The sequence below is a fragment of the Neodiprion lecontei genome, chromosome 5, assembly GCF_021901455.1.
Source record: "Neodiprion lecontei isolate iyNeoLeco1 chromosome 5, iyNeoLeco1.1, whole genome shotgun sequence".
Lineage (NCBI taxonomy): Eukaryota > Metazoa > Arthropoda > Insecta > Hymenoptera > Diprionidae > Neodiprion > Neodiprion lecontei.
In genome coordinates this window covers 2,659,537-2,672,563 of record NC_060264.1, presented here as the reverse complement: position 1 = coordinate 2,672,563, position 13,027 = coordinate 2,659,537, and the positions used below count along the sequence as shown (strand labels likewise).

The 13,027-nt window shown below is 42.5% G+C and overlaps 4 protein-coding genes across 8 annotated transcripts; all 4 read left to right on the top strand.

The window, feature by feature from the left end:
- The first annotated feature begins 134 nt into the window (after positions 1 to 134).
- On the top strand, positions 135 to 3,053 carry LOC107219296 (cytochrome b5-related protein). 3 transcript variants are annotated; one of them, XM_015657486.2, is made up of 5 exons: positions 135 to 281; positions 536 to 802; positions 999 to 1,266; positions 2,008 to 2,299; positions 2,384 to 3,053. In XM_015657486.2, exons 2-5 carry the CDS (start codon positions 563 to 565, stop codon positions 2,877 to 2,879), a joined length of 1,296 nt encoding a protein of 431 aa, XP_015512972.1. In that variant the 5' UTR covers positions 135 to 281; positions 536 to 562; the 3' UTR covers positions 2,880 to 3,053. The 3 variants fall into 3 exon arrangements, with proteins under 3 accessions (XP_015512972.1, XP_015512971.1, XP_015512975.1); XM_015657485.2 differs by having other exon boundaries at positions 135 to 367; XM_015657489.2 differs by having other exon boundaries at positions 135 to 385.
- A 140-nt stretch (positions 3,054 to 3,193) lies between these two features.
- Positions 3,194 to 5,714, top strand: LOC107219298 (cytochrome b5-related protein). The gene is made up of 5 exons (XM_015657491.2): positions 3,194 to 3,720; positions 3,808 to 4,061; positions 4,132 to 4,399; positions 4,472 to 4,760; positions 4,863 to 5,714. Exons 2-5 carry the CDS (start codon positions 3,822 to 3,824, stop codon positions 5,356 to 5,358), a joined length of 1,293 nt encoding a protein of 430 aa, XP_015512977.2. The 5' UTR covers positions 3,194 to 3,720; positions 3,808 to 3,821; the 3' UTR covers positions 5,359 to 5,714.
- A 2,003-nt stretch (positions 5,715 to 7,717) lies between these two features.
- On the top strand, positions 7,718 to 9,735 carry LOC107219299 (cytochrome b5-related protein-like). 2 transcript variants are annotated; one of them, XM_046739324.1, is made up of 5 exons: positions 7,718 to 7,981; positions 8,111 to 8,364; positions 8,435 to 8,702; positions 8,775 to 9,063; positions 9,165 to 9,735. In XM_046739324.1, the coding sequence occupies exons 2-5, from the start codon at positions 8,125 to 8,127 to the stop codon at positions 9,658 to 9,660; spliced, it is 1,293 nt and encodes a 430-aa protein (XP_046595280.1). In that variant the 5' UTR covers positions 7,718 to 7,981; positions 8,111 to 8,124; the 3' UTR covers positions 9,661 to 9,735. The 2 variants fall into 2 exon arrangements, with proteins under 2 accessions (XP_046595280.1, XP_015512978.1); XM_015657492.2 differs by having other exon boundaries at positions 7,718 to 8,022.
- A 131-nt stretch (positions 9,736 to 9,866) lies between these two features.
- Positions 9,867 to 12,567, top strand: LOC107219280 (cytochrome b5-related protein). Of its 2 annotated transcripts, XM_046739323.1 has the most exons (5): positions 9,867 to 10,742; positions 10,816 to 11,074; positions 11,159 to 11,426; positions 11,532 to 11,823; positions 11,887 to 12,567. In XM_046739323.1, the coding sequence occupies exons 2-5, from the start codon at positions 10,838 to 10,840 to the stop codon at positions 12,380 to 12,382; spliced, it is 1,293 nt and encodes a 430-aa protein (XP_046595279.1). In that variant the 5' UTR covers positions 9,867 to 10,742; positions 10,816 to 10,837; the 3' UTR covers positions 12,383 to 12,567. The 2 variants fall into 2 exon arrangements, with proteins under 2 accessions (XP_046595279.1, XP_015512950.1); XM_015657464.2 differs by having other exon boundaries at positions 9,867 to 11,074.
- The last annotated feature ends 460 nt before the right edge of the window (positions 12,568 to 13,027 follow it).

The window sequence follows — 13,027 nt, the reverse complement described above, 5'->3', positions numbered from 1 at the left end:
ATCCGAATCACGTACACGTGTGTTTTATGATGAACACATGCAAATATACATCAACCTTTGGCGGTAGTGATCGAGCAGTTTTTAGAACTATATTCAAAGCGATACCTTTTTCCTTTAGTTAGTTCTCACCGGCAAATCGAGGCGGTTGTTTGACTCGTCGTCGCGTTACGACTACTAGTCATATTGTACGACGAAAAATTTCGCAAACATTTCGTACAAACTTATGATCACGTGTCGAGGGTATAGTCGATGTAAAAAATTGTGAAATACAACCGTGTGAGGTGAAAACGAAAACTAATCGAACTGGATTCGATTAGAAACAATATTTTCCGTGCTTACTTGAGGGATAAAAGGGCAATTGAGCTTGGTGAAAATTTTGTTCAACGTACCCTATGCTTTAAATACGTATAAAATGATCAACGACTAATTAGAATAAATTTAATAAAAACTATAACATGAAGAGTTTCAGATTTCAAGTCTTTTTTGTCACTCTATCACTGGACTACATATTTTAATATTCTCGTTAATTTTACAGGTTTTTGAATAATCCTCGATCCTCAATATGGCGCCGACTAAAAGGTTCGAGAGCACCCTCGTCGGTCTCAAATATCCAAGCGAAAGGGACAGCGTGATTAAAACGGGAGCTAAATGGCTGAAGGACAAGAGGCAGGACGACGGAGCCGAGGGACTATGGCGAGTAGATGACAAACTTTACGACCTGAGTGAATTTGCGAAGAGTCATCCTGGCGGTACCGAGTGGATCACGCTAACTCGGGGCACTGACATCACCGAGGCTTTCGAGGTGATTTTTTAAATTCAAACTGACCCGTTACTCAATTCCCTGTCACTTGCTCGAAGTTCTTTTCTTTTCTTTTTTTTTTTTCATTTTGTTAACTTTGAAACCACCATCCAAAAGTAAGGCATGTCAAGGGGTGACTTGACAGACCTTGATACCTTCCTTGTGAGTGAAATTGAATGGAATCTCTTTCTCGGTGCAGGCACACCATGTCAGATCGACTGCCGAACTAATGCTGCCAAAGTTCTTTGTTCGGAACGCCATCGCCCCGAGAGCCAGTCCCTTCACCTTCAAGCCCGACGGATTTTATAGAAAGTTCAAGGCCCGTGCCAGAGAAGCTCTCAAGGACGTGGACTTCCACAAGTCTTCTCGAACATCAAACCTCATCGCCGATTCTCTCTTCGTGGGCACGATCGCTCTTTCCGTCATCGCTGCAACCACTCGATCGTGGATCGCCATTGTAGGCAGTGGTTAGTCCGCTCAGAACTGGTGTGAAGTTGTAATGGATTGGGGCAATTTGGGTTTCTTCGCGCTAAAATTAGAAGCGATTAATCCATTGATCTGCGTAGTGATTCTTGGTGGCAATACATTTCCGAGTGTACCAGTTATTGTCACGCTTAAACCCAATTATTGAACCTTGTATTTTTCGAAACTATAAATTGACGGTACAAATTTCGGATTCCTAGATGACTAAAATCAATTGCTAGAAAGTTAGACACTATAAACTTATTTCGTGGTAATTTGAAAATTAAGGATCAAACAGATGCAACCAAGAAAGGTCAGGAATTGGGACAGGGCCGATAACTGGGACACTCACTTCACTACCTCGTTACGTTACAAGAGAGTCTAAGGACGGTTAGAGGAATAGGATTCCATGCTCTGCTCATTGGAGAACACGGGAATTGCACGTGTGCGAGTGTGTCGATGATTATCATCGCTCTTCGTTGTAAGAGAATAGACGGATTCGGTGTCTAAACACGTATGATTCTATGGAATCGCTCGTTCGCTTATAACGAGGAGCCGCTCCAAAGTTGGTAGACTTCTGGAACAGGGGGTGGAGTGGGAGAAGCTGTAAGACTTGCTCAAGCGTAACAATGTTATGAATTGTTGATAATTAAGCACTCCCATGCGGTGCATCAAGGAAATAACCCGGTATATAGGTAGGTGTAATTAAAATCACCTGCTATTCTGACCATAGCCTCGTTTCTCAGGGGTTCTTCTCACCTGGACAGCGATAACCGGTCATAATTTCATGCACCAGCGAGATTCCTTTCGCATGTACTATATGGACCTGCTGTTACTGTCCTCGAGGGAATGGAGAATCAATCACGCACTGAGTCACCATCTATTCACCAACACCGTTCAGGACATGGAGATAACCGCGTTCGAACCGTTCCTCTCGTGGCTTCCTCGTCCCGACAAGGGACCGTTTACACGCTTCGTATCTTGGATAATTTCGCCCCCTGTATACACTCTAATGATCTTCGAGGAGGGACTGAAAAGGTTTGTTCGGCTAACAATATGAAAGCTTGAGCGCAAAGCGGTTCTCCCGCACTTTTTTCTGATCCGATAATTCATGGCGAACAGGATATACTCGACATTCTGGGAGTGGAACGGACCCGGGGTCAGGGACGCCGTCCCTTTCCTGATACCGGCGGCGATGTGCGTCGTGGCACCTCCAGCCGTCGCCTTATGGACCTGGATGAAAGTGATCGCGGTGGCCAGCTTCCACTTTACCGCTGTTGGAGTCAGCGCGGCTCATCATCACCCGGATATCTTCCACGACGGGGACGTTCATCGTGAGGACATGGACTGGGGCCTGGCGGAGTTGGACGCCGTCCGAGACCGGGCCGAAATAGACACGTCGATATTTTTGGTCCTGACCAGCTTCGGATCCCACAGCCTCCACCACCTCCTTCCGTCCGTCGACCACGCCTATCTTTATCTCTGCGAACCTGCTTTCGCGGAAACTTGTAAAGAGTTTGGCATTAGTACGGAACTTTGGTCGCAGTGGGACCACGTCAAGGGCCAATTTCTCCAGCTTGTAAACAATGCGCCGAAGAAGACCGCGAATACTAGATGATTCACATCACTGTGTCGTCATAACTACTCGGTACCTTTTGATGATTTATAAGTAGAATATTCCGCGAGAAACTTCTAAGCTTTTGTATACAGCGTTTTTTCGTTTGTCAGAAGTTGGATCGAGGAAAAACGGTAAATATGTTATAGGAATTTAAAATAAAACAACGTTTTCGAATTTTCTCGAGCATATGTTCGGCGTTATAGTTTTAAATTATCTTGCTTGTGATATTTAAATGCAATGTGATAAATTGTATGATAAGCCGGAAAAAATGTTAGAACACTTTACGCTTTCGCACCGTCTGGCAAGTATCATCGTAAGTGAACAAGACTATCGGGGGTGTCAAGATGTCAGTGAAATATCACGAAAGGAGATGATTGCAGCTTGCTTCCAACGTTTGCTGCTGGAAAACGATTTAATTCTATTTATTCCACGGCATCATCATTTCCCTATGCACATTATATTATACCTTTAGTTTATTGCTTTATAAGTTGCGATTTTATTGCGCGTTTTGATCAAACACTGGTAGTATGCTGAAAGTATAAAACTATTACGCAATTACTCGAGTATCAAGTGTTTACAGTACTCGGTGTTGCCCAACTGCCCCTCCCCTCTACTTTATCGAACGCATATAACTGATAAAGCTACTCGCGTTATACATAATCGCTTGCGTATTTTTTTAGCATGCAATTCGCATTTACTTATGTAATACAACTCTAACACTTTACTTTATATCTTAGAAGCATTGAAACTTTTTCATTTCGCTTCGGTCCATCGAACTGAGTAGTCAAATACGGAACATAGGTAGATTCGCAAATCATCATACCACAAGGTGATTGAATTGGTAAGTCTAATATAAATTACTTGTTTGCAACTGTTTCAAAGGTAGATTTTTAATACTTGGTAAAAAAATTTCAAACTTTTCTATAAGGATTAACTACTGGAATGGGGCCGAAGGAAAAGAAGGAGAGCACCCTGATTGGGTTGAAGTATCCGAGCTTTCGCGATAAAGCTTGGAAAACTGGTGCAAGCTGGCTGGACGGTAAGAGGAAGGACGACGGAATCGAAGGACTGTGGCGGGTCGGTGACAAGCTCTACGACCTGGCTCAATGGGTTGGGAATCATCCTGGTGGCGCAGAGTGGCTGACCCTCACTAAGGGAACCGACATCACGGAGGCGTTTGAGGTACCAGTCATTTTTTACCGGCTAATGGGCAACGGGCGAACAATCGAACATTGAATTTTCTCTGTTGCAGGCCCACCACATTACTTCGTTTGCCGAACAACTCCTGCCAAACTTTTACGTCCGGGACGCTACCACTCCCAGATCCAGTCCGTTGACCTTCAAACCAGACGGTTTCTATAGAGTGTTTAAAAGCCGCGTCAGAGAAGCTCTGAAGGGTGTCGATTTCCACAAGCCAGCGAAGTTGTCCAATTTGATGAGCGACTCCCTTTGCGTTGGGACGTTAGCTCTTTGCGTAACGGCCTCAGCCACGCAATCATGGGCTGCGATTTTCGCTGCTGGTAATAGAATGGTTCGATGAGACTGCAATTATTTTCTTGATACAGAACATAATTCTACTCTATCAATTCCAGCGATTTTCCTTACGTGGACCGCGGTAGCAGGGCACAACTACATACACCTGAGAGATTCGTTTCGTATGGCCTACATGGATCTGAGTCTTCTTTCCTCGAAGGAATGGCGAATAACCCATTGTCTGAGCCATCATCTTTACGCCAACTCCATTTTGGACTTCGAACTCTCGATGTTCGAGCCCTTCTTTGATTACGTACCTCACGAAAAGGGGTTCATCACTCGTCGTTTGTCCTGGCTTTATACTCCCTCAGTTTACGCCGGAGTCTATTTCATGAACGGGGTCAAAAGGTTGGGACAGCCTTACGAGTTTCTTGACTGATCCGACAGTATCACAAATATGACAGAATCAATTCGAATACTGACTGAATAACCACGTTTTCTTCGTTACAGAATCTACAGTCTGGCTTTTGAGTGGGGCACCTTAGATTACAGGGATTTAACACCGTTTCTGATCCCAGCCCTGATGTGTTCAGTGGCACCGCCGAGTCTCGCCCTCGCTGCCTGGATGAAGGTCATCGCTATATCCAGTTTCTATTTCGTCTTGATTGGAGCAAACGCCGCTCACCATCACCCTGACATCTATCACGATGGAGATGTCCATCGCGAGGATTTAGACTGGGGCCTGGCTCAAATAGACGCAGTCCGTGATCGCGTTGAAATCGAGCCTTCCCGTTTTCTCATAATAACCCATTTTGGGTCGCACACCCTCCACCACCTTCTACCAACCGTCGATCATTCTTACTTACACCTCTGCGAACCCGCCTTTGAGCAAACCTGCAAAGAGTTTGGCGTTAACACCGAACTATGGACTCAGTGGAAACTCTTCAAGGGCCAATTCATGCAGTTACAACACACAGAGCCGAAGAAAACGCCCAATACCAGATAATTTTATATGTTTTATTATATTATACCTTGACATATGCTTAAGAGAATAAAATCGAAACGACGCGTGACTCGTAAACATGTATTCTAGAGTGACGAATCCAAAATACGATCAATAGGAAAGTTCCATGCATTTTTTTAAATTCAAATTTTGGTAGTTTAGGGAAAAAGAGTTGGGCCAATTTTTATCTTAATTCATTTACAACAAAGTTGAAGCGGATACAACAGGATAAAACATGGTAGCATGTGTAATGTGACGTCACCCATAGTGCTAAAGTAAGTAAAAGAATAGTGAAATTCAATTGCGTGTAGCTTTTGTGATGATCATTTCTAGTGCAAATAAAAAATACGATTCCATCATTTTTGAAATCCACTGCTTCATGCTAGTGTAAAAAGCAGATTCTTTTCATGAGACTTCCCTATTGCTAGAGACCCTGCACAATCCTCGTCTTTCTAGAAACACGATGTTTAGCCAAAGAAGTTATTTCAGTTTATGCAACGGTATTGCAATTCCCATCAAACATCTTACCAGTATCATTAAAATGTGAAATGACGAGATTAAATGAAAGGTTTTGGTTGCGGCTTGACAGAACCGGTTATCTTAAATTTAGCAGGAGTCAAGATGACCGACACAGAAGATAGCAGGAATGTAAAATTACAATTACCAGTAGCTAGTTTATAAAAAAAAGTTTTCGTTTTTTAAACTACCTCGTAAATAAGAACAGAACAAATTATGCAATTTTTGTAAACTATAGGTAACCTTAATTTTATTGATAAGTTTTTGACATGTGATGTACAGTAATTTAATTCGGCTCTCTAACATATTGCTTGTTTATAACTGATTGCGCGAGAAGCGTGATAATCGTTATTGACGTAACTACTTGTTATACTAGAACGTTTGATAAAAACATGGTTGCAATTATTGGCTTCCGTTTCAGCTATTCAGTGCCCTATCTACGTACAAGTGATAATAACGCCAGAACTAATTGTAAGGAATTTGTAAGCTGCCCTCATTACAGCTTGACTTTCAACGAGACTCGACAGCGGTACTTTTTTTTGAACAGTGTTCAAAGTACAATGTTACAAACAACGAAAATGCGAGTAAAAAAGATGGAGAGTGCACTCATCGGGTTGAAGTATTCAAGTGAACGGGACACAGAATTAAAAGGAAAAGCGACAAGGCGATGGAGCCGAAGGACTATGGCGGATCGGTGATGAAATCTATGACCTCGATGGATGGGCAACAAACCATCCGGGCGGTTCCGAGTGGATAACGCTCATCCAGGGGACCGACATCACGGAGGCATTCGAGGTGTTCTCTGACCTTGAGCCATTCCTTTCGTTACTTGAATTCTCAAACCTTGCAATTTTTACATCTATTCCATTCTTGTCACAGGCACATCATGTAACGCTTTTTGCTGAACGTCTGCTGCCAGTGTTCTACGTTCGAGAAGCGACCACCCCGAGATCCTGTCCTTTCACCTTCAAATCCGATGGTTTCTATCGAATATTCAAAGAACGTGCCAGGGAAGCCCAAAAGCATGTCGACTTTCAAAATCCAACGAAGACATGGAATAGAAATTCTCATATGACGAGGAGCTCCGCACAGACTGTTATGTGTACCCTGAATTGTCTATAATCAAGCACTCCTAAGTGGCGCATCAAGGTAATAGCCCTGTATGTAAGTAAGTATAATTAAAATCACTTGCTTTTCTGACCATAGCCTCGTTTCTCAAGGGTTCTTCTCACTTGGAATTCGGTAACCGGTAACAATTTCATGCATCAGGGAGATTTCTTTCGTATGTACTTTATGGACCTGCTATTACAGACCTCAAGAGAATGGAGAATCAACCGCGGACTGAGTCACCATCTATTCACCAAAACTGTCCAAGACATGCAGATAGCTGCATTCGAACAATTGATATTCTAATATTTATAATAGTAAAATATTTAGTCATGCAATAAATAAAAATTAATAAATAGTAATAAATCGAGCCAAGTGACCATTTCAGAGAGAGTACGAGCGGACGAATTCATTTCAGGTAGCCAACGGAGGGTTGATTGCAATCTTATAAACTATATGATGAGTCTGTCAACATTTTAGGATAGCACACTGTACGCTTTCGTACTGTCTGGAAAGTATCAACGTGGTTGCACAAGGCTATCGGGGGTATCAAGATGTCAGTGAAATATCACGAAAGGAGATGATGGCAGCTTGCTCCCAACGCTTGCTTCTGGAAAATGATTTAATTCTATTTGTTTCACGGCATCATTACCCTCTGCATATTATATTATACCTTTGATAGATTGCTTTATAAGTTGCAATTTTATTACGTATTTTGACCAAACAGTGGAGGTATGTTGAAGTTATCAAACCCCCATGCAATTACGCAAGTATCAAGTGTTTACAGTACTCGGTGTTGCCCAACTGCTCCTCCCTCCACTTCACCGAACTCACATAACTGATAAAGCTACTCGCGTTATACATAATCACTTACATATATTCTTTAGCATCCAATTCGCATTTATTCATGTAACATGACTCTAAAATTTTACTTTATATCCCAAAGATATTGAAACTTTTTCATTTCGCTTCAGTCCGTTGAGTAGTCAAATAGGGAACATAGGCAAGTTGGCAAATTATCATACTATAGGGTGATTGAATTTGGTGAGTCTGATATGAATTAATCATCTGCTGTTTGTTTCAGAAGTAGATTTTTATTGCTTTGTAAAATGATTTCAAACTTTGCTATCAGGAGTAATCGCTGGAATGGGGGCAAAGGAAAGGAAGGAGAGCACCCTGATTGGGTTGAAGTATCCGAGCTTTCGCGATAAAGCTTGGAAAACTGGTGCAAGCTGGCTGGACGGTAAGAGGAAGGACGACGGAATCGAAGGACTGTGGCGGGTCGGTGACAAGCTCTACGACCTGGCTCAATGGATTGGGAATCATCCTGGTGGCGCCGAGTGGCTGACCCTCTCTAAGGGAACCGATATCACGGAAGCGTTTGAGGTACCAGTCATTTTTTACCGGCTAATGGGCAACGGGCGAACAATCGAACATTGAATTTTCTCTGCTGCAGGCCCACCACATTACTTCGTTTGCCGAACAACTCCTGCCAAAGTTTTACGTTCGGGACGCTACCACTCCCAGATCCAGTCCGTTGACCTTCAAACCAGACGGTTTCTATAGAGTGTTTAAAAGCCGCGCCAGAGAAGCCCTGAAGGGTGTCGACTTCCACAAGCCAGCGAAGTTGTCCAATTTCATAATTGACTCCCTTTGCGCTGGGACGTTAGCTCTTTGCGTAACGGCCTCAGCCACGCAATCATGGGCTGCGATTATCGCCGCTGGTAATAGAATGGTTCGATGAAACTGTAATTATTTTCTTGTGACAGAACATAATTCCACGCTATTAATTTCAGCGATTTTCCTTACGTTGACCTTGATAGCGGGGCACAACTACATACACCTGAGAGATTCGTTTCGCATGGCCTACATGGATCTGAGTTTTCTTTCCTCGAAGGAATGGCGAATAACCCATTGTCTGAGCCATCATCTTTACGCAAACACAATTTTGGACTTCGAACTCTCTGCATTCGAGCCCTTATTCGATTACGTACCTCACGAAAAGGGGTTCATCACTCGTCGTTTGTCCTGGCTTTATAGTCCCTTAGTTTACGCCATAGTCTATTTCGTGAGCGGAGTCAAAAGGTTGGGACAGCCTTACGAGTTTCTTGACTGATCCGACAGTATCACAAATATGACAGAATCAATTCGAATACTGACTGAATAACTACATTTTCTCGTTACAGAATCTACAGTCTGGCTTTTGAGTGGTGCACCTTAGATTACAGGGATTTAACACCGTTTCTGATCCCAGCCTTGATGTGTTCAGTGGCACCGCCGAGTCTCGCGCTGGTTACTTGGATGAAGGTTATCGTTATATCCAGTTTTCATTTCGGCTTGATCGGTGTAAACGCTGCTCACCATCACCCTGACATCTATCACGATGGAGATGTCCATCGCGAGGATTTAGACTGGGGCCTGGCTCAAATAGACGCAGTCCGGGATCGCGTCGAAATCCAGTCTTCCCCTTTTCTCGTATTGACCCACCTCGGATGGCACACCCTCCACCACCTTCTACCAACCGTCGATCATTCTTACTTACACCTCTGCGAACCTGCCTTCGAGCAAACCTGCAAAGAGTTTGGCGTTAATACCGATCTATGGACTCAGTGGAAACTCTTCAAGGGCCAATTCATGCAGCTACAAAACACCGAGCCGAAGAAGACGCCCAATACTAGATAATTATCTATGTTTCATCATATCATACTTTGATATATGCTTAAGAGAATAAAATCGAAACGACGCATGACATGTAAACAGGTCTTTTAGAGAAACGTGCATTCTAGAGTTACGAATCCAAATTGCGATCAATAGGAAAGTTTCATGCAATTTCTCTACTTCATATCTTGGTAGTTTAGGGAAAAATAATTTGCTCAATTTTTATCTTTGTTCGTTTGAAACAAAGTTGAAGCGGATACAACAGGATAAAATATGGTAGTATGTGTAAATTTGATTACATGTAGTTTCTGTGATTATCATTTCTGATAGAAATGAAAACAAAACTATTCAACGATGTTTAAATACTCTTCTTCATGCCAGTATAAAACACAGATTGTTTCATGAAATTTCCCCGTGGCATAGACCCTCTACAATGCTCGTCTATCTTCAAGCACGACGTTTTGCCAAAGAAGTTATTTCAGTTTATGCAACCGTAATGTAATTCCCATCAAACATATTACCAACATCATTAAAATTTCAAGCAAGGAGATTGAATGGAACGTGTCGGTTGCGGCATGATAGAACAGGCTATCTTACATTTAGCAGGAGTCAAGACGATCGATACAGAAGACATCAGAATTGTAAAATTACATTTACCAGATGCTAATTCAATTAAAAAAGTTACCATTCTCGAAACTACCTCGTAAATAAGGACAGAACAGAGTTTGCAATTTTTATAAACTACAGATGACAGTCATTTCAACGATAAGTTTTTGACATGTGATATACAGCAATTTATTTCGACTCTTTAACATATTTCTTGTTCATAACTGAGAACCGTGATAATAGTCAATAACGTAGCTACTTATCATCTGAGAATGATTGATGAAACCACAGTCACAATTATTGACTCCCCTTTCAATTATTGATTGCTGCATCTACATACAAGTGATAATAACACCACTATTTTGTTGGTAGTAGTCGAAGCTTTATAAATCGTAAAGAATTGAAATTTTCAGTGTTCGGCCATTATTGTCAATCAGTCAAGTATACGTCAGCTGACTTGTTTGTCACGAAATACGCGCAAATATTTGGTGAAGGAATTTGTAAGCTGCCCTCATTACAGTTTGGCTTTCAACGAGACTCGACACTGGTACATTTTTTAAATAGTGTTCAAAGTACAACGTTACCAGCAACGAAAATGACGGCAAAAAAGATGGAGAGCACCCTCATCGGGTTAAAGTACCCAAGTGAACGTGGCGCCGGATTAAAGACTGGGGCAGGCTGGCTGAAAGGAAAGCGACTGGACGATGGAGCCGAAGGACTATGGCGGATCGGTGATAAACTCTACGACCTCGACGGATGGGCAAGAAACCATCCGGGCGGTTCCGAGTGGATAACGCTCACCCAGGGGACCGACATCACGGAGGCATTCGAGGTGTTCTTTGGCCTTGAGACATTCCGTTCGTTCCTTGAATTCTCAAACCTTGCAATTTTTACATCTATTCCATTCTTGTCACAGGCACATCATGTAACGCTTCTTGCTGAACGTCTGCTGCCAGAGTTCTACGTCCGAGAAGCGACCGCCCCGAGGTCCTGTCCTTTCACCTTCAAGCCCGATGGTTTCTATCGAATATTCAAAGAACGTGCCAGGGAAGCCCTAAAGGATGTCGACTTTCATAGGCCAACGAAGACCTCGAATCTTATTGCAGATTTTCTCTTCGCCACCACGTTACTCCTCTGTACGACGGCTGCAGCGACCCAATCTTGGATCACAATCGTGGCGAGCGGTAACGAATTGGTTACCTTGATATTGGTTTGGAATTCATTTTGGATTCGAATTCATCCCTCTTTCTCACCCAAGACAAAGTAAAGTCTCTGTTAATCTTCTGTAGGAATATTCTTGACCTGGACTTTGAATGCGGGGCACAATTACATGCATCAGAGGGACAACTACCGCATGTGGTACATGGATTTGAGCCCAATGTCCTCCAAGGAATGGCGGATCTTTCACGCTCTAAGTCACCATCTTTACACAAATACGCTCCTGGACCTGGAGATAATAATGTTTGAGCCCATCTTTCACCTGCTACCTCGCAAAGATAAAGGACTGATACCACGGAATTTTGCATGGCTCTATTCTCCTCTCGTTTACAGTCTGACATATTTTATACACGCGATCAAAAGGTGGGTATCGGTAAGTTAATTCGGATCCCCGTCTGATTATTCTCATTATCCCTTTTCACACAGGATCTATTCTGTCTTTTGGGAGTTTGGCGAACCCGAGCTAAGAGACGCGGTACCCTTTCTGATCCCGACATTGATGTGCTTCGTCGCACCTCCGCTGACCGCTTTTATCACCTGGGCGAAGGTCATCTTTATTGCCAGCTGCCACTTTAGTCTGGTTGGATTGAATGCGGCTCATCATCATCCGGACATTTATCACGACGGGGACGCCCGTCGCGAGGATACCGATTGGGGCCTTGCCCAGCTAGACGCGGTCCGTGACCGTGTCGAGATCGAGCCTTCCATATTTCTTATCCTGACCCACTATGGGTCTCACACTTTGCATCATCTACTACCTACCGTGGATCATGCCTATCTTCACCTATGCCAACCAGCCTTTGAGCAAACCTGCAAGGAGTTTGGCGTCAGTACGGAACTTTGGACTCAGTGGAAGCTTTTGAAGGGCCAATTCAAGCAGTTGGGAAACGTTGAACCGAAAAATACACCGAACATGCGATGATTATCGAAAAACATTTAACCGTGTCTTGATACTTTCTTAATTTTTAAAATCCTTTTTTCACTGTATCTAATCAATATTGTTACTCAATGTATCCCTTGGCGTGTTGTGTATTTTGGAAATTAGAGTAAACGCTATTGGAGGATTATTGAATAATTGCAAAAATAAAATCTGAAAATTTACTAACATTTCTGTAACCGAAAGCTTTACGAGTTCGAGAGGCTCCGATTAATCCAGTTAGATGATTCGTTCAAAATTTAGAGTGTTAAATATTACGTGTATGAACTGGATAGAGGGTTTCGCAATTTGTTATTATACTTTGTTATGTTTATTTTAAGAGATGATAAAAATTGCGTATCAAATTTTTCACCTTTGATCTTAGATACGGTTGACATACTTTGATGGGTTTACATAAACGAAAATTAGTTTATCGTAACCATATCATAACAAGTAACTTATCCACGCAGTTAAAAACATTCGATAATTTACATCTGCACTTAATAGTTATCGAAAATTATTTGCCGTCGCCATTCTCCCTTGTTGATTACACTTGCTTGATATATCTTCCACATAACCAATTTGCGAGATACTGGCATTTTTTTATTATCGCGATCCGAAGACCTGCTTTATATACTTTTTACCGATTCT